At 45.2% G+C, this 27,389-nt stretch overlaps 1 protein-coding gene and 1 pseudogene across 1 annotated transcript in view; both read right to left on the reverse strand.

Annotated features, from left to right (window-relative positions):
- Positions 1-769: 769 nt before the first annotated feature.
- SEC13 (SEC13 homolog, nuclear pore and COPII component) overlaps positions 770-27,389 on the reverse strand; it is a 34,993-nt gene continuing 8,373 nt past the window's right edge. Inside the window, exons 4-9 of the mRNA XM_077751483.1 lie at positions 26,779-26,930; positions 26,087-26,220; positions 13,217-13,350; positions 12,674-12,797; positions 11,650-11,796; positions 770-1,219 (exon numbers count right to left, since the gene is read on the reverse strand). Coding sequence (XP_077607609.1) covers positions 1,106-1,219; positions 11,650-11,796; positions 12,674-12,797; positions 13,217-13,350; positions 26,087-26,220; positions 26,779-26,930 — 805 coding nt within the window. The 3' untranslated portion in view covers positions 770-1,105. The remainder of the gene's footprint in view (positions 1,220-11,649; positions 11,797-12,673; positions 12,798-13,216; positions 13,351-26,086; positions 26,221-26,778; positions 26,931-27,389) is intronic.
- LOC144221153 (U6 spliceosomal RNA) lies at positions 21,190-21,289 on the reverse strand (annotated as a pseudogene).

A 27,389-nucleotide genomic window follows, 5' to 3' on the forward strand; every position in this document is an offset into this window, starting at 1 on the left:
CTTGTGCATGTGGCCTCCTGCGGTGAGTGGCCTGACCTTTTACAAAGCTAAGTGCGCTCACATAAAGGTCTGCTGTGAGCACCACCCCACATTACAGCTGAGGACCCTCACATACCCCCTCCTGAGTTCTGCCTTCGACAGCACCCACTCTGGAGCTGAGCTGGATCAGGACGCAAACACTGGGTTTACCACTTGGCAGTGGACAGCCCCGGGCATCTCTTCTACCTTCTGTGCTGGTTTCCTCATCGGTAAATGGGGGATATATGCCTATGCCAGTCTGTCGTGCTGCTGCGTGGGCGAAGCCCCAGGCTCATACCAGGGTGCGGCAGGTCTCAGTGAATCATAGCTGCCGATGTGGCCACTGATTCACCTGACGGTCCCAGGGCCTTTGCTAAGAGGTGGTATTTGGGTCAGGGTTGACCAGAACCAGAACCGTGGTCTCCAGCGCTGACAGGGTCCTTAATATGCATGAAGTGGACTCCTTCTGGGCCAGTCTCTTAGTTGTGAGTATTTGGTTAATACTGCCCTGCACCTGCACGGCCTGTTATGGGTCACCATCACCGGAGCCCCCGTCACCATACTCCGTACGATGCCTCCTGTGTGACTGGAACCACTTATACAGATACCAGCTTTGTGTGTGATGGTTGGGGTTGGGGGGGGTGGTCAGCCAGGCCTACAGGGACCAGGGTCTTGGCTAATGTTCTAGTACACTGACCAACACGAGTGAACGTGAACTTATTATGGAGGGCTTAGGGTAATGCAGGAAGAATTATAAGCAATATGAATTTATTACCTATTTTGGAAACAAAACCCCCCCAAATAATGCCTGACACCCAAAAGGTACATAAAAATGGACAAAAATATTTTAAAATAATAGATTTGAAGAGCATTTGTAGCTTTTCCTCATAACATGAATGCTTTCAGCAGGACAGTAAATTACAAACCATATCAAATCATGTTAAGGCAGATGATCTGTCTGGTGCATTTGTAACTCCTCCTGGGGAAGGAATGTTGGTGGAGCCATTCCTCCCGCGGTTTGGTCAGCTGGTCCAGGAAAGGCCAGTCCTGGAGTCAGCAGGTGGGGAGCTGGGCCTCACCGGTCTTGTCACTGCTCGTTCTGCTGGCCCTCTGTGACGGAAGTGGACACAGAACCTTGGCCCTTGTTGACATCACTGATGCACACCCACTGCCCGTCGACAGACTCCTTCCACAGGGTCACCTGCAAGCCAGTGCACACGGCGCGTTAGAGGTCCGCACCCTTCCCTCTGCTTCCCGGGTTCCCGCAGGGGCCAGGACTCCCGGCTGGCAAGCAAACAAAACCCTACGCCCGTTAAGAAAGAAGGGGAGAGTGACCTCTGCAAGGCGGTGACAGAGGGTGTTCCTGACTCAGCTCCCCCCACAGGAATGAGGCTGAAGCAGCCCCCCGCTCGACCGCAGAGACCAAGTCACGGTACCGGAAGGCTGGCTGGAAGGCTACGTGCTGGCTGCACGGCTCCCCGCCCAGGCTGGCTCAGCACTGAGTCCACCTGTGTTTGTCCAGAGGAAAAGGAGCACAGGGGTGACATCCAGTCACCCGCACTGTGAGTTGTCTGGGGGGAGCTCTGGGCTCTGCAGGCACATCTGTGGGCATCTGATTGTGACGAAGTGGGGTTCTTAAGTGGTCAACACAGGAGGAGAGGCAGGAACGGCCCAAGTGCCCTCTTCCTCCAAGTCCGTCTATGCCAACGGCTTGAATAAATCCCTGGTCCCAAGTGAGACAGAATCAGCGGCCCGGGTGCTGGGAGGGCTTCCGACACCGGCACGGCGTTCCTGGTGGCAGAGCCCAGGCAGGATCTCTGCTCCTCTCCGGCGCCGCGCTGGGGGCCCGGGCTGCCCTAGGGAATGCTGTACCATGCGGTCCTGCGTGCCCTTGAACCTGGGCAGCCCCCAGCCAGCCCCACCTGCTGTAGAGCACGGCCCCCCAGGCCCATCTGACGGGAAGGGCTCTGACGCCGACAAGTTGCAGGACACTCTCTGGCAGAGAGCTGGTGGCCCCAGAGCAAAAGCCAGTGGCCTTATTTCACGGAGAAACCTGGGAACAGATTGGCTTGAGTCAGGGCCACACAAGAAGTACGGGTGGCCCTCGGCGGCTTCTGCCACTGTGCAGGGGCGGGACAAGCACTTGGTGCCTGAGCAGAGCACGCGGGAAGCTCTTTAGTCCATCCCACGGCCCTAGAACAGCGCCTGGCTTCCTGTCGACAGAGCGAAACCCGGGCCTCACCGCACCAGGACGGTCCGTGTACTCCTGGGCCTCACTAGTTTGGGCTCCACACAAGCTGACCCTGCTCTGGCAGGAAGCTAATTCACAGACCCACTAGTGTCGAGAGCCCAGTCCTGACTCCAGGAAGCCTAACCAGAGCATCCAGGCCCCAGCGAAGCCCACTAGCTTGCAGGCAACTAAGGGTCCTACCTGCTGCTCTCAGCCAGGGGGCCACCCTCTATCCTCAGCAGGAGTGACCAGAAACCCAACTAGCTGACCGGTGAAACTGCCGGCCACAGCGAGCCTGCAAAGTTCAGAAGAGACCACTTACTCAACGGCACCGATACCAACGGGAGGATCACAGAAAACCAGGTAAACGTGACAGCACCAAAGGACACTAGTAACGCTCTATAAGGGACTCGAAAGACGTGATCCATGCACTGCCAAGAGGCCCAAAATAGGCTGAATTCAAACAGGGCTACAAAAGACATGTCATAATTGTCAAAAGTCAAAGAATTTTTAAAGTAGCTAGAGAGGGTAAAAAAAAAGTTACATATAAGGAAACTCCCCCGTAAGAGTGTGAGCAGATTTCTAATAGAAGCTTTTTAGGCCAGAAGAAACACACTCAAAGGGGACAACCTGTTAACCAAGAATACTATGCCAGGCACAAGGGTCCTTCAGCAACGGACAGACTTTCTTGGACAAGCAAAAGCCCAGGGAACTCATGACCATACCTCTGCCTCACAAGAAATGCTAAAGGGAGTTCTTTGAGTAGAAATAAAAGGATCCTCATTAACACCGTACAAGGCAGCCTAAAAGTTACTGGTAACGATAGTTAAAGTTGGATTCTGTAATATGGTGGTATTAGTATATAATTCACTTACAACTCTAGTGTAGAAGTTAACGTAGTAATAAATAACCATAACTACACTAACCTGTTATCAGTTACACATTACAAAATATGTCAACTGTAACATAAATAACCTAAAATGTAAGAGGGAGAAGTAAAAGTGTAAAGATTAGGAATTCTATTGAAGTTAAGATGTTATTTTAAAATAGGTGTTTTGGGGCACCTGGGTGGCTCAGTTGGTTAAGTGTCCAACTTCAGCTCAGGTCATGATCTCACAGCTTGTGGGTTCGAGCCCCACATTGGGCTTTGTGCTGACAGCTCAGAGTCTGCTTCAGATTCTGTCTCCCCCTCTCTCAAAAACAAATAGACTAAAATAGGGTGTTTTAAAATGTTTTACGTAAGCCTTACAGACCCAAGGGAAAACCCTGTGATAATATCAGACCAATAAACATGACAAAGAAGTTAAAGCATACTGATACTATAAGACCTCAAAACACACACACAAAAAGAACAAGAAGGAACAATGTATCAAGAAAACCACCAGAAAATAAAATGGCAATTGTGTAAGGCCTTATTAATAATTACTTCAAATGTAAATGGTTTAAACTCTCCAGTCGAGACAACACATGGCTGAATAAAAAAATCCAAGATCCCACACTATGCTTCCTACAAGAGATTCACTTTAGCTTTAAAGACAGAGACTGACAAGGGATGTAAAGAGATACTTCAAGCAAATGGCAACCACAAAGAAAGCAGGGGTAGCTATACTTATATCAAAGTAAAAACAGTAAAGAGAGGGGAGCCTGGGTGGCTCAGTCGGTTGAGCATCCAACCTCAGCTTGGGTCATGATCTCACGGTTCACGGATTCAAGCCCCCGCACTGGGCTCTGTGCTGACAGCACGGAGCCTGGTACTGATTCTGTGTGTCTCTCTGCCCCTCCTGAGCCACTTGTGCTCTGTCTCAAAAGTAAAGAAAATGTTAAAAAATAGTATAGAGAGAGAGAGGGATCAACACATCAAGAAGATGTAACAATTATAAATCAAAAAGTAACAGAACTAAATAAAGAGTAACACAAAAATAGTTGGGGACTTTAATATTTTCAACAATGGAGAGATCATCCAGACGGATAAGGATAGACCAAATGGGCCTAACATGTACATAACCTTCTGACAGCAGAACATACTGTAACTGCACACAAAACAAGTCTTAGCAAATTAAAAAAAAACCCTGATATCAAATCAAGCATCTCCTCTAACCACAATGGTATGAATATAGCAAGAAATCAATAGCAAGAGGAAATTGAGAAATTCGCAAATACACGCAAATTAAACACTCTCTTGAACAACCAATGGACTAAAGAAGAAATGAAAGCAAACCCAATATACCAAAACTTACAGGATGCAGGCAAAAGCAGTTCTTAAAAGGCAGTTCACAGCAAAAATGCCTACATTAAGAAACAAGATCTATCCCAAATAGATAACCTACCTCTATGCCATAAGGAATTAGAAAAGAACATGGGGCACCTGGGTGGCTCAGTAGGTTGAGCCTCCGACTGTGGCTTGGGTCATGATCTCACTGTTCATGGGTTCGAGCCCCGCGTCAGGCTCTGTGCTAACAGCTAGCTCAGAGCCTGGAGCCTGCTTCGGATTCTGTATCTCCCTCTCTCTCTGACCTTCCCTTGCTCATGCTGTCTCTCTCTCAGAAATAAATAAAAACATTAAAAAAAAAAAAAAGAAATAGTATTAGAGCAGAAATTAATGAGAGAAGAGGAAAACAATAGAAAAGATTAACCAAAGAAAAAAGAGGACCCAAAACAAAATTATAAATGAGAAAGGAGACTATTACAACTGATAATCACAGAAATACAAAGAAAAATAAGAAACTATTATGAAAGAACTGTATGTCAACAAAGTGAACAGCCTAGAAAAAATGAACAAATCCTTAGAAACGTTACCAAGACTGAATCAGGAAGAAACAAAATCTGAATAAAACATTTTACTTTTATAAAAATTAAAACCTTTTCTGAAATAGAAAATCTAAACAGTAAGGAGAGAGAATAATGATTGAAAAATCTCCTTGTATAATAAAGCCCAGGGCCAGATGGCTTGCCTGGTGAATTTAACCTAACATGTAAGGAATGACTACCAATCCTCAAAATCTTCTCTCCACCCCTCCTCCCCCAAAAAGGAGGAAATACACCCACACACTCATTTTACAAGGCCAACAATTACCCTTATACCAAAGCCAGAAAAGGCTACTACCAGCAAATAAAACTCCGGACAAATAACCCTGATGAATATAGATGCAAACTGAGTTTGGCAGTACATTAAAAAGATCATTCACCACCATCAAGCAGGATTCATATGTGGAATATAAGGATGATTCAACATATGCAAATCAGCCAGCGTGATCTGTTTGTGATTAATGCTTAACAGGTCAGGTATAGAAGGAACATACCTCAATCATAAAGGTCATGTGATAAGGTCATGTGATAAGCCCAAGCTAACAGAATACCCAACAGTGAAAGGCCAAAAGCTCTTCCTTGAAAATCCGCCCTAAGAAAAGGGTGCCTTTTTCAGTACAGTCCTTGCCCGAGCACTCAGCACTGGAAAGGAAAACTAAAATTGTCTCTATTTGCAGATGACAAGATGTTGTTTCCAGAAAATCTTAAAGGTTTCATCAAAAAACTTACATCTAAACAATGAATTCTTTAAAGGTGCAGGTTACAAATTAACATAAATCAGTAGTGTTTCTATACACTAAGAATGAATTATCTGAAAAAGAATTAAACCAATCCTTACAATAACAAAAACAAGAAAATGCTCATGAACTTACCCAAGGAGGCTGAAGATGGCTACTCTGAAAACTACAAGACAGTGATGAAAGAAGCTGAGAATACAAGTAAATGGAAACGCATCTTGTTCAGAGATCAGAAGAATGAACATTGTTAAAATTTCAGTACTACCAAAAGCCATCTATAGATTCAATGTACTTCCGATCAAGATTCCAATGGGATTATTTTTTTGGACAGGAGTAGGAAAAAGAGTCCTAAGATGTAAATGGAACCGCCAAAGACACTGAATGGCCAAAGCACTCCTGAGAAAGAAGAACAAAGTGGAAGGAATCTTCCTTTTTTAATTTCAAGCTATAAAGCTATAGTAATGGCATTAAAACAAACAGATGGTACTGTATGCCAGTATGAACTGGTCAGATGACAAAGAGGTCAATGGAATCAAAAGCCCAGAAATAAACCCAAGCATATATGTTTAGTATTCAGCAAGGGAGCCAAGAATACTCTAACTAGAGAAAAGACTGTCTCTTTCTTTAATAAACAGTGCTGGGTAAACTGGATTTTAACAGGTAAAAGAATAAAATTAGACCCTTATCTTACACCACTGAAAAAATTAACTTGAAATGAATTAAACACTTAAATATAAGATCTGAAACCACTGAAATTCCTAGAAAAAAAATGTAAGAAAACAAGCTCTTTGGGTGCCTGGGTGGCTCAATTGCTTAAGTGTCTGATTCCGGATTTCAGCTCAGATCATGATTCTCATGGTTCGTGCCTGCTTGGGATTCTCTCTCCTTCTCTGTCCCTTCCCCACTCACACATGTGTACTCCCTCTCTCTCAAAATAAACTTTAAAAAATAAAATAAAGAAAAACTCTTTGACATGGCCTTGGCAATGATTTTTTGGATGTGACATCTAAAGCAAAAGTAACAAAATAAAAAATAAGTTAGTGGAACTGCATTAAACTAACAAGTTTCCGTACAGCAAAACAATCAACAAAGTAAAAAGACAACTTTACAAAACGGGAAAAAATATTTGCAAATCATACATGAGATAAGGAACTAATATTCAAAATATCCAGGGATGCCTGGGTGGCTCAGTGGGTTAAGCATCTTTTTTTTGTAGATTTATGTTTTATTTGAGAAACTGAGCATATGTGCATGTGCACGCACATGAGTGGAAAAGGGGCAGAGAGAGGGGCAAAGAGAGAATTCCAAGCAGGCTCTGCACGGTCAGCCCAGAGCCTGACATGGGGCTTGAACTCACCAACTGTGAGATCATGGCCTGAGCCAAAATCAAGAGTCAGAGGCTTAACTGACTGAGCCACCCAGGTGCCCCAATTAAGCATCCAACTTGACTCTTGATCTCAGCTCAGGTCTTGATCTCAGGGTCATGAGTTCAAGTCCCACCTTGGCCGCACTGCTCACTAACCCTAACCGGCTGGGTGTGAAGCCTGTTTATGCACAAACAAAACCCCCCCAAACTACAAAATATCCACAGAAGACTAAAACTCAATACCAAAATTAAAAGATGGGCAAAAGACCTGAATAGAACAGTTCTCCAAAAAAGCTACAGGAAAGGCCAACAGCCTGACAAAAAGGTGATCGGCATCACTATCCCTGGGAAGTGAGGGTCACAACCACGGGAAGATAGCACCTGTGCTGGAACGGCCATCATGGAAAAGACAAGGACACCAGTCCTGGCGTGGACGTGGAGAAGAGGGAGTTCTTGGGCATTACTGGTGAGACCGCGAACAGGTACAGCTACTACAGGAAACGGTATGGAGGATCCTCCACAAAATTAAAAATAGAACTCCTGGGGCGCCTGGGTGGCTTAGTCGGTTAAGCGTCCGACTTTCGCTTGGGTCATGATCTCGCGGTTCGTGGGTTCGAGCCCTGCGTCGGGCTCTGTGCTGACTGCCAGCTCAGAGCCTGGAGCCTGTTTCAGTCTGGGACTCCCTCTCTCTCTGACCCTCCCCTGCTCACGCTGTCTCTCTCTCTCTCTCTCTCCGAGAAATAAATAAAAATATTAAAAAAAAAAATAGAACTCCTGTATGATCCAGCAGTTCAACATCTGGGTGTTTAATCTGAAGAAAACAAAAACACTTTCTTGAAAAGTATCTGCACCCCCGTTTCAAAGCAGCATTATTTACAACAGCCGAGATATGGAAACAGCCCAAGTGTCTACTGACAGACAAATGGATAAAGAAGTTCTATACAATGGAATATTATTCAGCCATAAAAAATTAAGGAAGTCCTGCCATTTGCGACGATGGGGGTGGACTTTGAGGGCATTATGCTACGTGAAACAAGACAGAGAAAGACAAATACTGTATGATCTCCCTGATATGTGCAATCTATAAACCAAAAACATCCATAAAAACCCCAAAACCAGTCAAAGAGGAAGAGATCAGATCTGCGGTTACCAGAGCTGGGGGTGGAAGGTCAAGAGGAACACACGTGCAGTTATGAGGCGCAGAGACCCCAGGGGTGTCAGGACCAGCATGGGGACCGCAGCTCACAATGCAGTGTGGTCTATGTGAAATGGTGACCAGATCCTGAGAGTTCTCGTGAGGAAAAGCTTTTCTTTTTTTGCTTTCTCTTTTTATTAGATCTATATGAAACAATGGACACTAGCTAAATGTACTGTGGTAATCACTTCACAGTATACACAAGTCCAACCATATGTTATGATGATGTATGTCAGTTCTCACTCACTGAAATGGGAAAAAGAACACCTTAAAAATAAGAAAAACAGCTGACAGGTGGCAGTGCTATAACGTGAAATAACAGTAACAGCACTGATACTAATAACCGCCTGGGTGGCTCGGTAGGTTAAGTGTCTGACTCTTGGTTTCAGCTCAGGTCATGAGCTCACGGGTCGGTGAGATCGGGCCCCACGCTGGGCTGTGAGACCAGAGCTGGCTTGGGATTTTCTCTTTGTCCCTCTCCTGCTCCCACTCGCTCTCAAAATAAACAAATATTAAAATAAATAACAATGTATGGGCGCCTGGGTGGCTCAGTCATTTGAGCATTGGACTTTAGCTCAGGTCATAATCTCATGGTTCGTGAGTTTGAGCCCTGCATCGGGCTCTGTGCTGAGAGCTCAGAGCCTGGAGCTGCTTCGGATTCTGTGTCTCCCTCTCTCTCTGCCCCTCCCCTGTTCCCCTTCTGTCTCTCAAAAATAAACATTAAAAAAAAACCAACCCAAAACAAGAAAACAAACACTGCTGCTGTTTTAAGCAAGGGACCGCAGGTTCTGAGAGAGGATGGAGGGGAAGAGAGCCGTGCTCTCAAAGTGTTCGCTCTAGGCCGGGCGTCCACTGTGACTGGGGAGCTTGTGAAAACTGCAAGTTCTGGGGTCTCTGTCCAGACCCACTGATTCAGAAGTCCTGGGGGTGGGCCTGGTAATCCACATTTTAACAAGTTAAATACTAAAATCTGAGAAGTGTGCTAGAGGAAGACAACAGACTTGTAAGTATGTTATTTCAACACAGATGTAAACAGTGGAATAAACAGCTAAGCACTGAAAAGCTTTGTTTCTGGAGAATGAACATTTGACTGCATTAAAAAATAATCATAACCTAATAACTACTACTTCAAGCTACGTACGTGTCTGGTAAAAATAATAACAGTTTTAAGAATTTCTGCTTTAGCGGCACCAGGATGGCTGTCACTTAAGCATCTGACTTCAACTCAGATCAGTGATCTCACGGTTTGAGATCTGAGCCCTGCATTGGGCTCTGCCGATGGTTCAAAGCTTGGAGCTGCTTTAGATTCTGTGTCTCCCTCTCTCTCCTGTCACTACCCTGCTCACACTCTGTCTCTCTCTCCCTCAAAAATGAACTTTAAAATATTTTTAAAAAAAAAAAAATAATAAAAAAAAATTCCTGCTTTAGAGACAGACTATTTACTACACATGCACGGTGCAGAATGCTCTAGGCTGAAAACTAAGTGCTGTACGGAAGGGATGCTATGCAGAGAGCAACTGGGTTGAGCTCTTTGCAGCAAACAGGGTGATAAGGAAGAGTAAGACACATCAAAGAGTAACGGCGCAGACCCCAAGTGTGGCGTGTGCATGCACCACTGTGGGGCTCCTCACACAAGTCAGGGAGACCTGGGGCCTGGTTCTGCCTCTGGCACTTGCCAGGAATAAGGAGGGTTAGATTAGTTGTCTTTGAAGATCTTTCCAGCTCTCAAATTCTATGGCTTTGAGGAGAGGCCTGCTAGATCTTTCTGGGACTACTGTACATGAAAGGGACCCCAGGCTGGATTAAAAACTACCCGCAGGGAACCTCAAAGATAAACACACACGCGCACACAGGCACACGCGCGCGCGCGCGCACACACACACACACACACACACACACAACTTTTTTTAAGAGAGCACAGGTACGTGAGCAGGTGAGGGGCAGAGAGAGAGGGAGAGAGAGAATCCCAAGCAGGACCCACACCATCAGCACGGAGCCTGATGTGGGCTTGATCCCACCAACCGTGAGATCGTGACCTGAACGGAAACGAGGAGTGGGATGCGCACCGAGACACTCGGGCGCCCCTCAAAGAGCCACGGCTGGTGCGCCCACGTGCACAGCGTGACTGACACCCGCCGAAGCAGGAGGCGCCCCGCACCCACCGACGTATGCGTGCCTACCGCGTGGGAGGACGCAGCGTCATTCAGCCTTCACAGGGAAGGGGACTGACACGCGGCACAACAAACACGAGGGCGCTACGGGAAGCCGAAGGAGCCAGTCGCATACACACAAGCCCTGCGTGGTTCTACCTGGGGGCCCCCAAAGCAGGCAGAGGCACAGGCAGGAGGTAGGGCGGTGCTGGCCGGGGCCGAGGTCGGGGGTGGGAGGGAATCAGTGCTCAGCGGGGTCGGAGTTTCAGCTGGGAGCATGTCAACAGCCCGAGAGAGGCGGGGTGATGATGGTGGCACACTGACGTCGATGTCCTCAAAACCACTGAACTGTACACTTAACACTGGGTCAGCTGGGTAAACTTTGTATGTACTTTGCCAGGATTAAGACAACAGGCGCCCCTAGAGAGGAAGAAGCAACGGGCCACGGCCACCTCCCCGGCTGAGCCCTCCTCACGGGCAGAGGGTCCACGCGTAACTTTATAGGGCAGGGTTCAGTGCAGCCGTCATGCTGCTATACTGCCCTGAGCTACTCTTTGTTTTACTGGTTTCCGGTCGCTACTTTGTCTCCGCGTCCCTTCCCTTATACAGCTCGTAGCCCGGCCAGGGAGAGTATATGGTGGGGGGTAAGAATACTCATGAATTACACTGAGTTTTAGAAGTATGTCTCTTAGGTGTTTGACAGAAACCCTCCTATCTTTTTGCTTTTGTTTATGAGTTGTTGCTTTTTTAATCTATTTACTTTTTGGGCCATGCTAATTAATGTCACTATGATGGCAAAGTGGTCAAATGATTAGGGTGGTGGACTGTCAGGGCAGTGGCTGGGGAGTTAACCTGGGCCTGATTACTGGCTCTGCCACCTAACTGCTTTGTGACCCCTGTGCAAGTCAAACACCTGTCAGCTTCTTTCACATTAGTAAAAAGGGGACAAACCTCCTATGCGTGGGGGGGGGGGGTGTAGTGCAGGGGATTGCAAAATTTAATGATGTAATGAAGAGACATACTCAAAACACATGCTCATTAATGCTCCTTCTAAGCCCGTCATTCCATGGGGAATTCACCTGTGCTTTCCAGTGAGCCTGGGAAAGGCAAACAGGGCCCACCCACCATGTCACGGAAATGGGGTGTACCTTATTGTCTCCGCCCGAGACAGCCAGGATGTTGGCCGTGATGGACCAGCTCACGTGCCACACAACGTCATTGAACTTGTGCAGCAGTCTGGGTGACCACGTGTTGCTTGAGACGTCGTCACAGGTCCAGATGAACACGCGACCATCCTAGGAAAAGAGGCTCGAGTCAGGGAGGGAGGGCAGGGATCTTGCCCTGGGGATATCCATCCGCTCAATCTGGAGCCACGCTGGACTTTGGCAGGAAGGGGGTGGGGGACTCAGCACACAGCGCAGCCAAGGCCCTGCTGGGAGTGCACCGCTGTGATGGCCCATGTCCAGCCCAGCAGCCTTGCCTTTACCCCTTTACCGCAGGAGCACGTTTCACATCCGTCGACTCCCCCAGGTTCCTGTGCTAACACTGGTTTCAGGTATGGCCTTTGCGTTGCTAGCTCTAAAATTCTCTCTGGGTTTTCCTCATGTCTGCCCAGTCCCCTCCTTGTTTTGGCTCCCTTGGGCTCGGTCTATATTTTCTTAACCAAATGACTATGGCTGTCTATAAACCAAGCTCGGAGAATGAGAAGGGACAAGTTTAAAAAGTCCCTCTCAAATTTAGGAAGAAACATACCAGGCTCAAATGAAGGCTGGCTTAAATTTTGTCTATGGTGGGTGAGCACATAATTAAAGGCTTGTCCTTGGACTTTCTTTTGTGGTCTGTGAAGACTCAATAGGTAGGTGAGTCCAGGATCTTAGAACTTGCCGTCGCCCCTGAAGCCTGCCTGGGAACTGTCGGAACGCACCTGGGCAGCTGTTTCCCAGCCGTACAATGCCGACGAGGGGAAATCGGCCCCAAATCTGGCCCAGCTCGTGGCTCAGCAGAGGCAAGTCACTTGTACCTTTCAATCGAGCCTTCACCACAGGATGACCTGGTCCTGGTGCCTGTTGCGCTGCCCTTACCTTTAAGTCTTTACCCGCAGGGACCGTAAGGGCTGACGCGACTCACTCAGAGGCTAAACAACACGGGAGGCTCTCACGGGTCTGGGCTGACCTGGGAGCAGCTGGCGATGGTGCTGGTGGGCAGGCCGATGGAGGGGGCCCAGGCCACGTCTCGAACCCAGTCACTGTGCGCTTCCAGCTTCTGCTCCTCCTTCCACTGGCCGTCTTCCTCCTCCCTACCAGGGGAGATGAAAGGAAGGAGCAGCCGGTGGCTGCCCAGGTGTTTTCCCACACCTCCATTCCACCCCCACCCCGTGGGCCCTGCAGGGCCCAAGAAGCCCTTGCATCTTTCGAATTTCATTTGCTGACCTTGAGATTTTTACTCAGTTCACCAGCTACAGAGAAACCCTCCAAGAAATGCTCTGTTCCCTCACACCGATGGTGCTGGCAGTTGGGAAGTAGGCGAAGAATGAAAGTGCCTGAGCAAGGCCAAGTTGTTTTTAAAGGATGCCATCTGACAGACTGAAAACAGTACTCTATGGGCCAGAGGGGAAAAAGGGTGATCTTGTTTCCCGTGAAGTGTGGCTGAGTCCCTGTAGGGAGGGTGCAAGGGAAGAGGTGCCCCCATGAGGGGAAGCCCACCAACCCCGCTTACTTCCACAGCTTGATGAGGTTGTCGCAGCCGCCCGACGCAAACTTCTTGATGTAGTTGGGCTTCTGCCCCGATGGCTGGTCTATGAGGCTTCCAGGTACAACGGCAGGCGCCCAGCTGACGGCATTGCAGCCGATCTGCAAGGACGGGGAGGGGGTGACTTCACCCTCTTGACTTCCAGCAGAGCCTGCTTCTGCAGACCCAGGGCTGCAGTTCGGTTCCCCGCCGACTCTCAGGACAGGACTACGTACGACAGCTGTTCTGATGAATTACTGATCAGCCACCATAGTGCTCTTTCAAGGAGCCCTAACAGTGCGTTTAGTTTTCAGCAATATATTTAAAGTAGGAGGGACTCCAAGGAGTTTAAAAAACACAACAGTTTTCAAAAACCTGAAGGGAGGCACAGATTCAGAGTATCATGTCAAGTAAGTCCGTGGCTTAACGAATTAGTCTAAAGCACTCTTGTAACTACTACTGGTTCAAGATATCGAATTACCATTTACCCAAGAAGCCTTGTAATTAGGTCCTACCTGAATCACAGCCCTCTTCCCCAGTAAGTAACATTTTCCTGACTTCTAATTTCTTACTTTTCTTTGACTTTTGTTACCCTAATATCCATCCCTAGACACCATAGTTTAGTCCCACCATTTAAATTTTTAAAAATCTTTTTTACATCTCATTTATAGATGCCCCCTCTGAGCTTTTTTTTTCCCCCCTTATAATTTGTCTGTTGAAGAAAGACCAGTCATCTGACCTGCAGTATCTCAGGCCCATTTGCAGTTTCTTGCTTGTTCAACACTTTCCTCTGAATTCCTGAAGATTGTCAGCTGGATCCTAGACTGGATCAGACTCAAGTCTGACCCCTTTGTTAAGACGACCGGCAGTAATGTATTCTTTCAGCGGAAGGCAAATGACATCAAATTGTTTTTTTTATGTTATTAGCATCTGTCAACAATTTATGTCTCTTTCAATCACTGGACATTACAAAATGGTGATAACTCCAATTGTATTCCTATCTTTGTCATTTATTATTAGGAATAAGCTAGACAGGGGCAATTCCCCTCGTTAATATTTGGCTCCCCATGGGTACAGATCAATCAGGAAAGGTAGGACAAATGCTTGACACTTTCTGAACTGGTTTCCTACCGTTCTTCTAAGTTGATGGATTCTTTCTTTTATATATCATTATGAACTCATGCATTTAAGCATATTTGATGGGTTTCAGTTCATTTTTTTGACACCTCAACTGCAGTGTGTTCAAACTGGCTCCTCTGACATAACTCCAGTATGTCACAATATGTCTCTGGTTATTTCTGTTGGGTAGGAAATGACATCACAGACTCCTCCTGTACATTTCCCACCCCAGAGCTAAGATCAACCACTTCCTCAAGAATTAGGGTTTCTTGTGGAGGTTCCTCAAAAAATTAACAATAGAACTCCCCTATGACCCAGCAAGAGCATTGCTAGGGATTTACCCAGGGGACACAGGAGTGCTGATGCATAGGGACACATGGACCCCAACATTCATAGCAGCACTTTTAACAATAGCCAAATCATGGAAAGAGCCTAAGTGTCCATCAACTGATGAATGGATCAAGAAGATGTGGTTTATCTATACGATGGAATACTACATGGCAATGAGAAAGAATGATATCTGGCTATGTGGATGGAACTCAAGGGTGTTATGCTGAGCGAAATAAGTCAGGCAGAGAAGGACAGATACATATGTTTTCACTCCTATGTGGAACAGGAGAAACTTAACAGAGGACCATAGGGGAGGGGAACGGGAAAAAATAGTTGGGGAGAGGGAGGGAGGCAAACCATGAGAGAGACTCTTGAATGCTGAGAACAAACTGAGGGCTGATGGGGTTGGGGGGGATGGGAAGGGGGGTGATGGGCATGGAGGGGGGCACTTGTGGGGATGAGCACTGGGTGTTGTATGGAAACCAACTTGACAATAAACTATAAAAGAAGAAAAAAAGAATTAGGGTTTCTTTTGGTAAGCAACTATTTCAAGACTATGATCCGGTGCTAGGGTTGCTCGCTGCCACATAATTATTTATCTCATCTCATTATACACAGGAGTCTCAGTCACTGCCAACGTATAAGGAAAAACATTAGGAAAAGCATTTGCAGCACTCTCCTCATTCTTTGCCACAGGTGTTGTTCTGGGGGGCGGGGTGGGTTCTATGTGTGTGGCACCAACATTAAAAGACCCTGATCTGCTCTGCTTGTGCCCACTACCTTAGCACATGGCCAGTACATCCTACACTCTGCCTTATAACCTTATTTGATCTTAGTTCTCTACAGGTAACTACACTTGATGACTTTCCAATCATTTTCTTGTCGGAGCTTATTCTCTAGTAGACACCTCAGGAAGGAGGAGAGGAAACAACAGCCCTTGAGTTGGAGCACAGCACGAACAGTCTGAGTCCTTTATCCTCCAAAATAAAGCCCTTCAGAAGGGTTTTGAGGTTTTATTGACATTAACTGCACATAAAGTGCACAACCTGATGAACCGTGACGCAGGTGTACTCCGTACAACTACCACTACAGCCAAGGTAACAGACATGTCTCAAAGCGCTGAAAGAAGACAACTGCCAGCCCAGAGCAGTCAGGGAAGGAGTGCAGAACTGGAGGAGAGCTTTCCAGACAAGCTAAAGCTAATGAAGCTCATGACCAGTAAGCTCACCATGTGACAAATGTTAAAGGATCTTCACACTGAAAATAAAGGGTGCTTATTAGTAACAACAAAATATATGAAAATAGAAATCTCACTGGTTAAGGTAAAGATAGGAAGGTTGGTAGATTAATCACAGCTAAAGCTGGTATGAAGGTTAAAAGACAAAAGTAGTAAAAATAGAATTCCAATAATTAGTTAAGGGATACACAAGGTTAAAAGACATAAAATGTAATGTGAGAAACATAAAATGTAGGTGGAGGGAGAGTAAAAATGTAGCGCTTTAGAATGCATTCCTGTGTAAGTTCTCAACTTCAAACAGACTGTTATAAATACATTATAAATAAATGTAAGCCTCATGGTAGCCACAAAGCAAAAATCTATAGTACATACATAAAAGATAATGAGACAGGAATCTAAGCATACTACTAAACAAAGTCATCAAGCCATAAAGAGAACAAGGAACAGAAAAGAACATCCAGAAAACAATTAACAAAAACAGCAATAAGTACATATCTATCAATAATCACTTACAAGGTAAACAGTCTAATCCTCCAATCAAAAGACCAGATTAAAAAGCCAAGACTCATCTATATGCTGCCTGGAAGAGACTCGCTTCGCACCTAAAGACACATAAAGACTAAAACTGAAGGGATGGAATAAGATATTCCATGCAAATGGACGCAAACAAACCAAAAAAACCTGGGGTAGCAATGCTTAGGTCAGACAGAATAGACTTAAAAAGAAAGGCTATAACAAGAGACAAAGAAGGTTATTCCTTAATGATAAAGGGATTAATTTTTAAAAATGGGAAAAATATAAACACATGGAGACTAAACAACATGCTACTAAACACCCAATGGGTCAATGAAGAAATCAAAGAGGAAATGAAAAAGACACCCGGAAAAAAATGAAAATGGAAACATAATGGTTCACAATTTTTGGGATGTAGCAACAGGAATTCAAAGAGGGAAATTTATCGTGATACAGGTCTACTCAAGAAACAAAATCTCAATCTGACTTCATACCTAAAGGAACTAGAAAAAGAACAAAGCCCACAGGTGGTAGAAGGAAGGAAATGATAAAGATCAGAGAGAAAATATATTAAAGAGACTAAAACAACAACACAAAAGATCAATGGAAGAGCTGGTTCTTCAAAAACATTAAAAAAAAAAAAAAAAAAAAAAAAAAAAAAGATAAATCTTTGGCCAGACTCATCAAGAGAGGACTCAAAATCAGAAGTGAAAGAGAAGAAATTACAACCTGTACCACAGAAATACAAAGGATTATGAGACTACTATGAAAAATTATATGCCAATAAACTGAACCACCCAGAAGAAATGGATAAACTCCCAGAAATACATCATCTTCCAAGACTGAATGAAGATACAAAATCAGAGCAGAGAGACTACTAGTAATAAAATTGAATTGGTAATCAAAGGACTTCCAACAAAAGTCTAGGACTAGATGGCTTCACAGGTGAAATCTACCAAAATTCATTTTTTAAGATTTTATTTTAAAGTACTTCTACACCCAATGTGGGGCTCAAACTCACAATCCTAGAGATCAAGAGTTGCAAGCTTGAACCAGCCAGGTGACCCTCTACCAAACATCTGAAGAATGAATACCTGCCTTCTCAAACTCTTCCAAAAATAGAAAAGGAAGGTATTCTTCCAAATTCATTCTACGAGGCCAACATTACCTTGAAGAACTCATGCAACTTAACCTCCAAACAGATAATCTGATTAAAAACGGGCAGAGGACCTGAATACACAATTCCCAAAGACATACTGATGATGAACAGACACATGAAAAGATGCTCAGCATCACGGAAATGCAAATCAGAACTGCAATGAGAGAGCACCTCGCACCAGTCAGAATGACTGGTATCAAAAAGACAAATAACAAGTCTTGAGTATGTGGAAAAAAGGTAACACTTGTATACTGCTGGTGGGAGTGTAAACTGGTGGAGCCATTATGAAAAACAGTATGGAGGTTCCTCAAAAAACCTGAAAATAGAACTTCCAGAGAGATCTGGAAGTTCTCTCTCTCTCTCTCCCTCTCTCTCTCTCACACACACACACACACACACACACACACACACACACACAGAGTATTACTCAACCACAGAAAATGAAATTGTAGCATATGCAACAACATGGACAGACGTTGAAGGCATTATGCTTAATGAAGTGAAAGACACTGTATGATCTCACATATTTATATGTGGAATCTTAAAAAAAAAAAAAAAAGACAAACAGGAAAAACTCCATGCTCATAGATACAAAGAACAGATAGGTGGTTGCCAGAGGTGGGGTGTGAGGTGTGGGGTAAATGTGTAAAAGGGAGTCAAAAGATACAAACTTTCAGGTATAAAATAAGTCACAGGGATGTGACTATAGGTAATAACATCCTGTTTATCTGCAAGTTGCTAGGAGAGCATACCTTACAATCCTTATGATGAGAAAAAACTTTTTAAATTTATTTTTAAAAATTTTAAGTGTTTTTTATTTATTTAAGTATAATTTATTGACATACAGTGTATACAGGGTGCTCTTGGCTTCAGGAGTAGATTCCCATGATTTATCACTTATATACAACACCCAGTTCCCATCGCAACAAGTGTCCTCCTCAATGCCCATCTCCCACTTCCCCTCCCTGCCTTGACCCTCCCCATCAACCCTCAGTTTGCTCTCTGTATTTGAGAGTCTCTTATGGTTTGCCTCCCTATTTGCAACTATGTATTTTTCCTCCTTCCCATCCCTCATGGTCTTAAGTTTCTCATACTCCATATATGAGTGAAAACATATGGTGTCTATCTCTGACTAACTTCACTTAGCACAATATTCTCCGGTTCCAACGACATTGCTGCAAATGTCAAGATTTCATTCTTTTTCATTGCCAAGTAGTACTCCATTCCTTTTTTAAAATCACTGAGTAATATTCCATTGTACATAATATACCATATCTTCTTTAAGCATTCATCAGTTGATGGACATTTGGGCTCTTTCCATGATTTGGCTATTGTTGAGAGTGCTGCTATGAACATTGGGGTCCATGTGCCCTTATGCATCAGCACTCCGGTATCCCTTGGGTAAATTCCTAGCAGTGCTATTGCTGGGCTGTAGGGTAATTTTAATTTTTTGAGGAACCTCCACATTGTTTTCCAAAGTGGCTGCACCAGTTTGCATTCCCACCAGCAGTGCACGAGGGCTCCTGTTTTCCACATCCTTGCCGACATCTGTTGTTTCCGGAGTTGTTAATTTTAGCCACTCTGACCCCTGTGAGGTGGTATCTCAATGTGGTTTTGATTTGTATTTCTCTGATATGAGCGATGTTGAGCATCTTTTCATGTGTCTGTTAGCCATCTGGATGTCTTCTTTGGAAAAGTGCTTATTTTTGAGAGAGAGAGAGAGAGAGAGCACGAGCACGAGAGAGCGTGCTAGCAGGAGAGGAGCAGAGAGAGAGAGGGAGACACAGAATCCGAAGAGGGCTCCAGGCTCTGAGCTGTCAGCACAGAGCCCGATGCAGGGCTCAAACCTACGAACCAGGAGATTATGATCTGAGCCGAAATCCAAAGCTCAACTGAAAAAATTTGAGGGGTAATTGTATACAGTGACGAATGTTAACTAGACTTATTGTGGTAATAATTTTGTAATGTATACCAGTACTGAATCATTAGGTTATACATCGGAAATAAATATATGTCAGTGATACCTCAATTAAAAAAGAAGGGATAAGAAGAATACTTTACTGGAAAACAAACAAAAGATAAACCCATCCATCACTCCTCAAAGTTTCCTCTGGTCTCTTTCCTAATCACTCCCCTAGCCCTGCTCTACCCTAAACTTAACTGACCTGCTGTCACTCTTCTTTATTTTTTTCTAGAATTTTAGATCAATAGAATTCATGCTATGTACCATTTTATCTGACTGTTGTCACTCTGTGTAATTACTTTAAAATTCATTCTTCTCATGTGTGTCAGTAGTCATTTCTCTCCATTGCTCAGGAGCATTTCCAATAGTCTGGACACAACCTGATCCATTCACCTGCTGATACACCTGTAGTCACATCCAGTTTTTGGGTTGTAAGCTTGCTATGATCTTTTGTGTGAACCTGAAAGTCAGTGGTGCTGGTTATAAATCCTTGGCCCACACATGCTTTCCTTGGTTACTGTGAATTTTTTTTTTCTATGCATGGATCATTGCTGTTGAAGAGTCTAATGAAAATCTAATTTTGTTTCCTTTATAAGTCATATGGCTTTTTTTCTCTAGATGCCCAATTTTATTTAAAGCCAGTAATTTTATTAAAATTATATCCTTTATGCTGGTGATTCTGGGTTGATGCTTTTTTCTTTTTTCAAAGCATTTTATTTTTTAAGTAGACCCCATGCCCAGCATGGGGCTGGAACTCATGACCCTGAGATCAAGAGCCATATGCTCTATCAATGGAGTCAGCCAGGTACCCCTCTGGGCTGATCTTTTTTCCCTCTCTCTCTAAAGTTTATTTATTTTGAGAGCGACAGAGAGATAACACTCAAGAGGAATCCAAGCAGGGTCCGCATGGTCAGCAAAAAGCCTGGTGCAGGGTTTGATCCCTCAAACCATGAGATCATGACCTGAACTGAAATCAAGAGTCAGACGCTTAACTGACTGTGAGCCACCCAGGCGCCTCTGGGTTGACATTCTTAAATGTAGAGCATGCTCTCTCAAAATGCAGTTTCAAACATTGCTTTAAAATTTTAAAATCTTTTTCTTTAATTAGTTTTTAGTATTTATTCTTTTTTCTTCTTCAGGGATTCTTCATATTCATGTTTGATCTTTGCCGGTCTTTTTTCTGAAAATCTTTTTCTCTCATTTTTTTAATTTTAAGAAATGTCCTGTTTTCTTTTTATTTATATTTTAGTTAATATACAGTGCAATACCGGTTTAAGAGGTAGAATTCAGTGATTCATCACTTACATATGGCACCCAGTGCTCATTACAACAAATGCTCTTTTTGATACCCATCACCCACCTGGCCCATCTCTCACCCACCTCCCGTCCAGGGACCCTCAGTTTGTTCTCTCGTTAAGAGTCTTTTGTGGTTTGTTTCTCTCTCTTTTCTTCCCCCACTTCCCATATGTTCTTCTGATTTGTTTTTCAAATTCCACATGAGTGAAATCACATGGTGTTTGTCTTTCTGACTGACTTATTTTGCTTAGCATTATATATTCTAGCTCCATCCACATCACCACGAATGGCAAGATTTCAGGTGTGGTTTTTTTTTTTTTTTTTTGATGGCTGAGTAATATTCCAAAAATATGGGACCCTTCATGAATCTGTGTCATCCTTGCGTAGGGCCATGCTAATCTTCTCTGTATTGTTCTAATTTTAGTACATATGCTGCCAAAGCGAGAACAAGAAATTTCCTTTTCTTCATGATCTATTTCTCTTTGAAGGTATTATCTGTTGTGTTTATTGCTCTGGTATTCTTTCTAATTTAGTCTGTATCACTGAAATAATTTTTCATTTCTAATTCTTTCCTAAATTCTGTCACTTCATTTTGAAGTTTTTCTTATTTTGACTTCTGGTATCTTTTCACACCTTTTATCATTTAAAAAATGTTTCTTAGCTTGATTTGAAATAGTGACAGTCTGAGTCTATTTTGTGGGCATGCCTTTCTTTCACTGCTTGTCAGGATGTTATTCTGTATATTCCTCTTTTAAAATGTTAAGTTTTTACTTGAACTCCAGTTAGTTAATGTGCAGTATTATACTTAGTTTCAGGTGTACAACACAGTGATTCCACACTTCCCTACGTCACCCTCATCACAAGGTGCTCATCACAAGTGCCTCCTGAATCCCCATCCCCTATTCCTCGACACTTCTTCCCTGGAAAATTTTTCTTCCTAAGAAACATCTTTAAAACATTCCGAACACTCAAGAACTTAATTAAGGATTAAGCTCTTAAAAATTCCTAATGTATATTATACACATTCAGAAGAATGTAAATTATGGAAACATTTTATCATAGCAAGCCCCTTAGAGCCTGCCTAACTCCATCCCCTGTGAAGTTAGAAACTTCCAAGGTAACTTGCTGCCCACCAGCCTCCAGACCAGTCTGCACACTTTCCCTTTCTTGTGAGTTAAAATTTACGTAATTTCACCTCAAATGCTTTTCTGTTATTTTTATGTGAAATTAGTTTTCCTAAAAAACTGAGGTTGAGGGAAGTCTTTCTAGGTTGAGAAGTCTGTTTTCGTTCACAGATGTGATGACAAATGTGGTAACTTGCTTTCAAGATTTCTTGGCTCCGTTCCCCTCCCTGACTTTGGTCGACATCCTTGCTTTCCTTTTCCCGTGTCTCTCTCCTGCTAAGTTTTGATTTCCAGCAGTTTCTCCTCACCAGGCGCCCTGCTGTGGAAGCCAGCCTTGGTGGGTCAGAAAGGTCAGATTTCTACAAGTCCCTGTAGTCTTTCAGGGCGCAGCACTAACCCCCCCCAAGTCAGTCCGCCAAAGAGAAAACCGACGGCCGGCAAGCAGCACACGGCCCACCCGCATCCATCTAGACACATGCAGACGGAGGTCACAACGAGGTACCGCTTCACACTCGCTCGGATGGCTGTAACTAAGAAAAGACGACAGGAAGAGTCGGCAAGGGTGTGGAGAAACCAAACCCGCGTACGCGGCCGGAAGCCGCGTAAAGTGGTGTGTAGCGAACTTGGAAAACCTGGCACCACCAGACTTTCCGTCTGACAGTAATTCTACTTCCGGGAATAAACCCAAGAAAGCTGAAAACACGTGCTCATAAAGATCTCACACACGAACGCTCACAGCAGCATTGTTCCCAACAGCTGCGGATGTCAATTAACGGCTAAACGAGATACGTAAATTCACACGCTGGAACATCAGCCATAAAAAGGTGTAAAGCACTGACACATACTACGATATGAACCCTGAAAACATGGCAAATGAAAGACGCCAGTAATTCAACGGTGCTTCACTTTACTGTGCTTCGCAGTTACGCTGTGTTTTTTACAAATTGAAGGTGTGTGGCTACCCTGTGTCAAGAAAGTCTATTGGTGCCATTGTTCCAACAGCATTTGCTCACTTTGTGTGTCTGTCACATTTTGGTAACTCTCACAATATTTCAAGCTTTTTCATTACTCTATCTGTTATGGTACTTTGTGATCAGCAATCTTTTGTCGTTACTATTGCCATTGTTTTGGGGCGCCATGAATTACACCCATATAAAATGACAAGCTTAATTGATAAATGGTGTGTGTGTTCTGACTGCTCTACTACCTGGCTGTTCCACCAGGTCCTGCCCTCTCCTTGGGTCTCACTATGAGACACAAAGATATTGAAATTAGGCCAATTAATAACCTTACAACGGCCACTGACTGTGCAGGTGAAAGGAGGAGTCACACATCTCTCACTTTAAACCAAAAGCTGGAAATAACTCAGCTCACTGAGGAAGGCACATCAGAAGTTGAGAAGGACTAAAAAAGCTAGGCCTCTTGCTCCGAACAGCCGAGAACTGAGTGCAAAGGAAAAGCTCGGGAAGGAAACGAAAAGTGCTACCCCAGCGAACATGCTAACGGTAAGAAAGTGAAACCACCTCACCACTGACAAGGAGAAGGTTTCAAGAGCCTGGAGAGAAGATCACGCCAGCAGCCACAGCATTCCCTTAAACGAAAGCCTAACTGAGAGCAAGGCTCTGACTCTCTTCAATTCTGTGAAGGCTGAGAGGGGAGGAGGCTGCCAGCAGCCAAGCGTGAGGCGAGCAGAGCTGGGCTCATAAGGCTTAAGAAAAAAGGCCATTTACTTCTACACGCTGCTAACACAACAGCCATGCAGCAACTTCCATATGGAGTAAGGAGTGATTTCGACTCTGAAGACTTATTATTTAAGAAATATATTTTGTAAGGCTGTAGGTGCCATGGTGATCCCTCTGATGGATCTGGGCAAAGTAAACTGAAAACTTTCTGGAAAGGATTCACCATTCTAGTGGCCATTAAGAGCATCTGTGATTCATGGGAAGAAATCAAAATATGAACATGAACAAGAGCGTGGAAGGAATAACTGAAGATGTGCTGGAAAGAGCCAGAGAACGGGAAATAGAAGCGGAGCCTGAAGAGGAGACTGAACTGCTGGAATCGCATGATCGAACTTGAATGCACGGGGAGTTACGTCTTATGGATGACAAAGAGGGTGGTTCCTGAGATGAAAGGTACTCCTGCGGGAGGTGCTATGAAGACTGTTGAAACGACAACCAAGGATTTAGAATATTATGCAAATTTAGCTGATAGGGCAGCAGCAGGGTGGGAGAGGATGGACCCTAAATTTGAGTGGGTAAGTGCCACGGCTGCTGTGGGTAAAACGCTATTAAATAGCATCGCATGTTAGGGAGAAATTGTGAAAGGAAGAATCAGCAGATGCGGGAAACTTCAATCCTGTCTCCTGTTAGGCAACCGCCCCGCCACCCCAGCCTTCAGCAAGCACCACCCTGGTCCGTCAGCAGCCGTCAACACTGAGGCAAGACCCTTCACCAGCAAAAAACCCAAATGAAAACAAAACATTACAGCTCAACTACTCAGCTGAAGCTCAGCATTTTTCAGCAATAAATTTTAATGAAGGCACATACTCTGTTTTTTAGAGCCACTGCTACTACTGCTTACTTAATACACTAGAGGACAGTGTAAATACAACTGATATGCACTGGGAAACCAAAAAATTCCTTCGAGTGTCTTTACTGCAGTGGTCTGGAACCAAACCCAGCAGCCCTGAGGTGTGCCCAGATTACAGGACCCCGTTCGTAGGACAGGCCCTGCATAGCAAATCCATCACCGAAAGCCAGTCGGTGGTTGCCTCGGTCGGGGGTAGGGTGGAGGGCGACTGCTGAGGAGGCTTCTTTCTGGGGTGAGGAAAAAGTTCTGAAAATCGGCAGGGACAATCATACAACTTTCTGAACATACTAAAAACTACAGAATTGCATATTTTTAAAAAGGGTGAATTTTATAAGTAAATTGTATATTAATTTTTAAAAAGTTAAAAACAAGAGAAAATGCAAAACGTGTTCCGTCTCAGGGGCTGCTCCTGCACTGGCAGCTCCGTCTTCCGGGCAGCACCCGGCGGCCACCGTGTCTCCGCTTCCTCCAGCCTCCTGCGCAGACACCAACTCCAGGCAGCCTTCGGTGCCGCTGGCTGGTTCCTCTCTGCCTCTAATTTGGAGTTTGTGGAAATACCTGGTTACCTACTTCTGCTGCAAAGGTTGTTACTGAGTCTTTGGTTGCGCTACCTAGTTGCTCTGCTGGTTTTTACAGAGGGATAAGGAAAGGCTGAAAAGCTATGATGCCATCCCCACCAGCTTCCAGAAGCCTCTCCCCCTATTCACTTCTGCAAGCTGGCCAGCAGCCAGGAATCTGAGCACCTCAAATAAGGACCTGAGCCAGGCTCCTGGACCCTGAGGGCTGAGCAGGCTGTGGATCTCTTAACCTTGAGAGGCAGCCTGGGGGCTACCAAGTTTCCATCCGGGCAGACTGCAGAAGGATCTGGGCCCACCAAAGCTGGAACTGTTCTACAGTGAGAAGGCACACCGATTCTGGGCTGTAACGGCGGCACAGGACCTTCTCTAAGCCTTATCTGTCCCAACATAAAACGGGAACAGCACTGCTTACTTTGCAAATCTGTTAATTTGATAGTTTCCTCTTTCATTGACAAATGTTTGTGAGGATTACATGACACACAGTAGGGGCTCAAATATGTGAGACATTCCTCCACCATCCACAGTGCTTTCTATTGCAACCATAATATCCAATGACTGGAAATGCAAGGAAATGAATTCGTAGGATGCTCTTTACAACACCGCTCAGTGCTAGGGGGTCCCGATGCCCAGTGCAAGCATGTTAACTTGAGGCGTCCATAGCAAAGGTAGCCGGGAGGCCGGCTGCCGCTGCCACCTGGCCAGTCCCTGGCCCTCCCTGACTTGGGAGCTTGCAGGAAGGCAGCTATGCCAAACCCTGCTCTGGGCTGAATGAGCCCGGCCTCCCTGGATGCAGCCTCCGTCTGGCTCCAGAGCAAAGTGGTTTGAAGCTGCCCCACTGAATGTGTCTGGGCACCAGCCCTGCCCAAGCCCCCGCAGAGCAGCCGCACGACTCCTGCCAGTCTCTAGGGAGGAGCCAGGACACACACGCAGGCTGGCTCTGGACTTACGGTGTGAGCGTTGTTGATCTTCTTCACTTCCCACTGGCCCTCTCCGGTGTACGTCAGCAGGGAGATGGCCCCATCCGAGCTCCCGCAGGCCAGGATTAGGCCGTAGTCGTGGGGGGCCCAACACACAGAGTTTACTGCAGGAGGGAGGCACCGTTAGCAGGCTTTGATTTCCCAGGAGGAAGCTTCACTTTTGTCAATTAAGAAGATTTAAAAAACCCATCACCTACGAATATCATAACTTCATAAACGATAGGCTACCTTTACAAAAAGTAGGATGGGGTGAAATAGATAAAGGGGATTAAGAGTGTACTTATTGTGATGAGCACAGAGTAATGGATAGAGGTACTGAATCATTATAACATACCCGAAACCAATATAAAACTGTACATTAATTAAAAAAAATAAAACTAGGAGAAAAAGGATGGACAATAATCTGAGCATAAAGGCCAATACTTAAAATGAATAAAAAAAAAAAAGCACCATGTTCCTTTTTTTTCCTTTCTTAATTTGCTTTAGACTGGCTTTAGGTCTTAGGGCCTTACCTCTGCTGTGGACAGACAGCAGAGAAGCCGACCAAATCTAAGGGACAAATGAGGAGCATCATGAGGGGAAAGGCGCCCGTGAGCCTCAGCCAGACCCAGGCCCTTCGCGTGCAAGGCCCCGCCCACCTGCTCCCACCGCGCTCCCTGTACCTGAGGAGTCGTGTCCTGTGTGCTCGTGTGTCTTCTCCCAGGTGCCATTCTCCTCTTTCCAGATAATGACTTTCCGGTCGTAGGAGCAGGATGCCAGGATGTTGCCATACATGGGGTGGGCCCAGGCCACTTGCCACACAGGACCCTCGTGACTGCAGGGGGAGAGGACCAGAGGCTGCTCACACGGGCCACGGGAACCTGGGGGGCTCTGCCGGTCACTACTTTGGACCCAACCGAATGGCTTCCTTGGTAGGCAGCTCTAGCATCTTAGGACAGGGCCGCCTAAGAATTTCCTAAGGGAGAGCTACAGGAAGTCACCGCCCAAAGGGACCTTTGTTGGGATGTGAAAGAGGTCACAGAGGCTCTGAAAGCAAGGCAGGGCTCTAAGTCAGCCCCCCCCCCGTCCCTACGGCAGAAGCCCCCTCCCTCGTCCCACACTGCAGCTGGCGCCACGTGCACCTGCCAGCACCAGGGGAAGCCTCTCCATCTATTCACTTGCGCACTGACCAGTCCAGGGTCTGCACCCATGAGGGCTCAGCAAGTACTTCAGGTGTGAACCACTACTCATCCTTCCGGATGGTCAAGTCTTCCTGAGCAGGCAGTATGTGCTT

Source organism: Crocuta crocuta, unplaced genomic scaffold, assembly GCF_008692635.1.
Source record: "Crocuta crocuta isolate KB4526 unplaced genomic scaffold, BGI_CrCroc_1.0 scaffold69, whole genome shotgun sequence".
NCBI classification, from domain to species: Eukaryota; Metazoa; Chordata; class Mammalia; order Carnivora; family Hyaenidae; genus Crocuta; species Crocuta crocuta.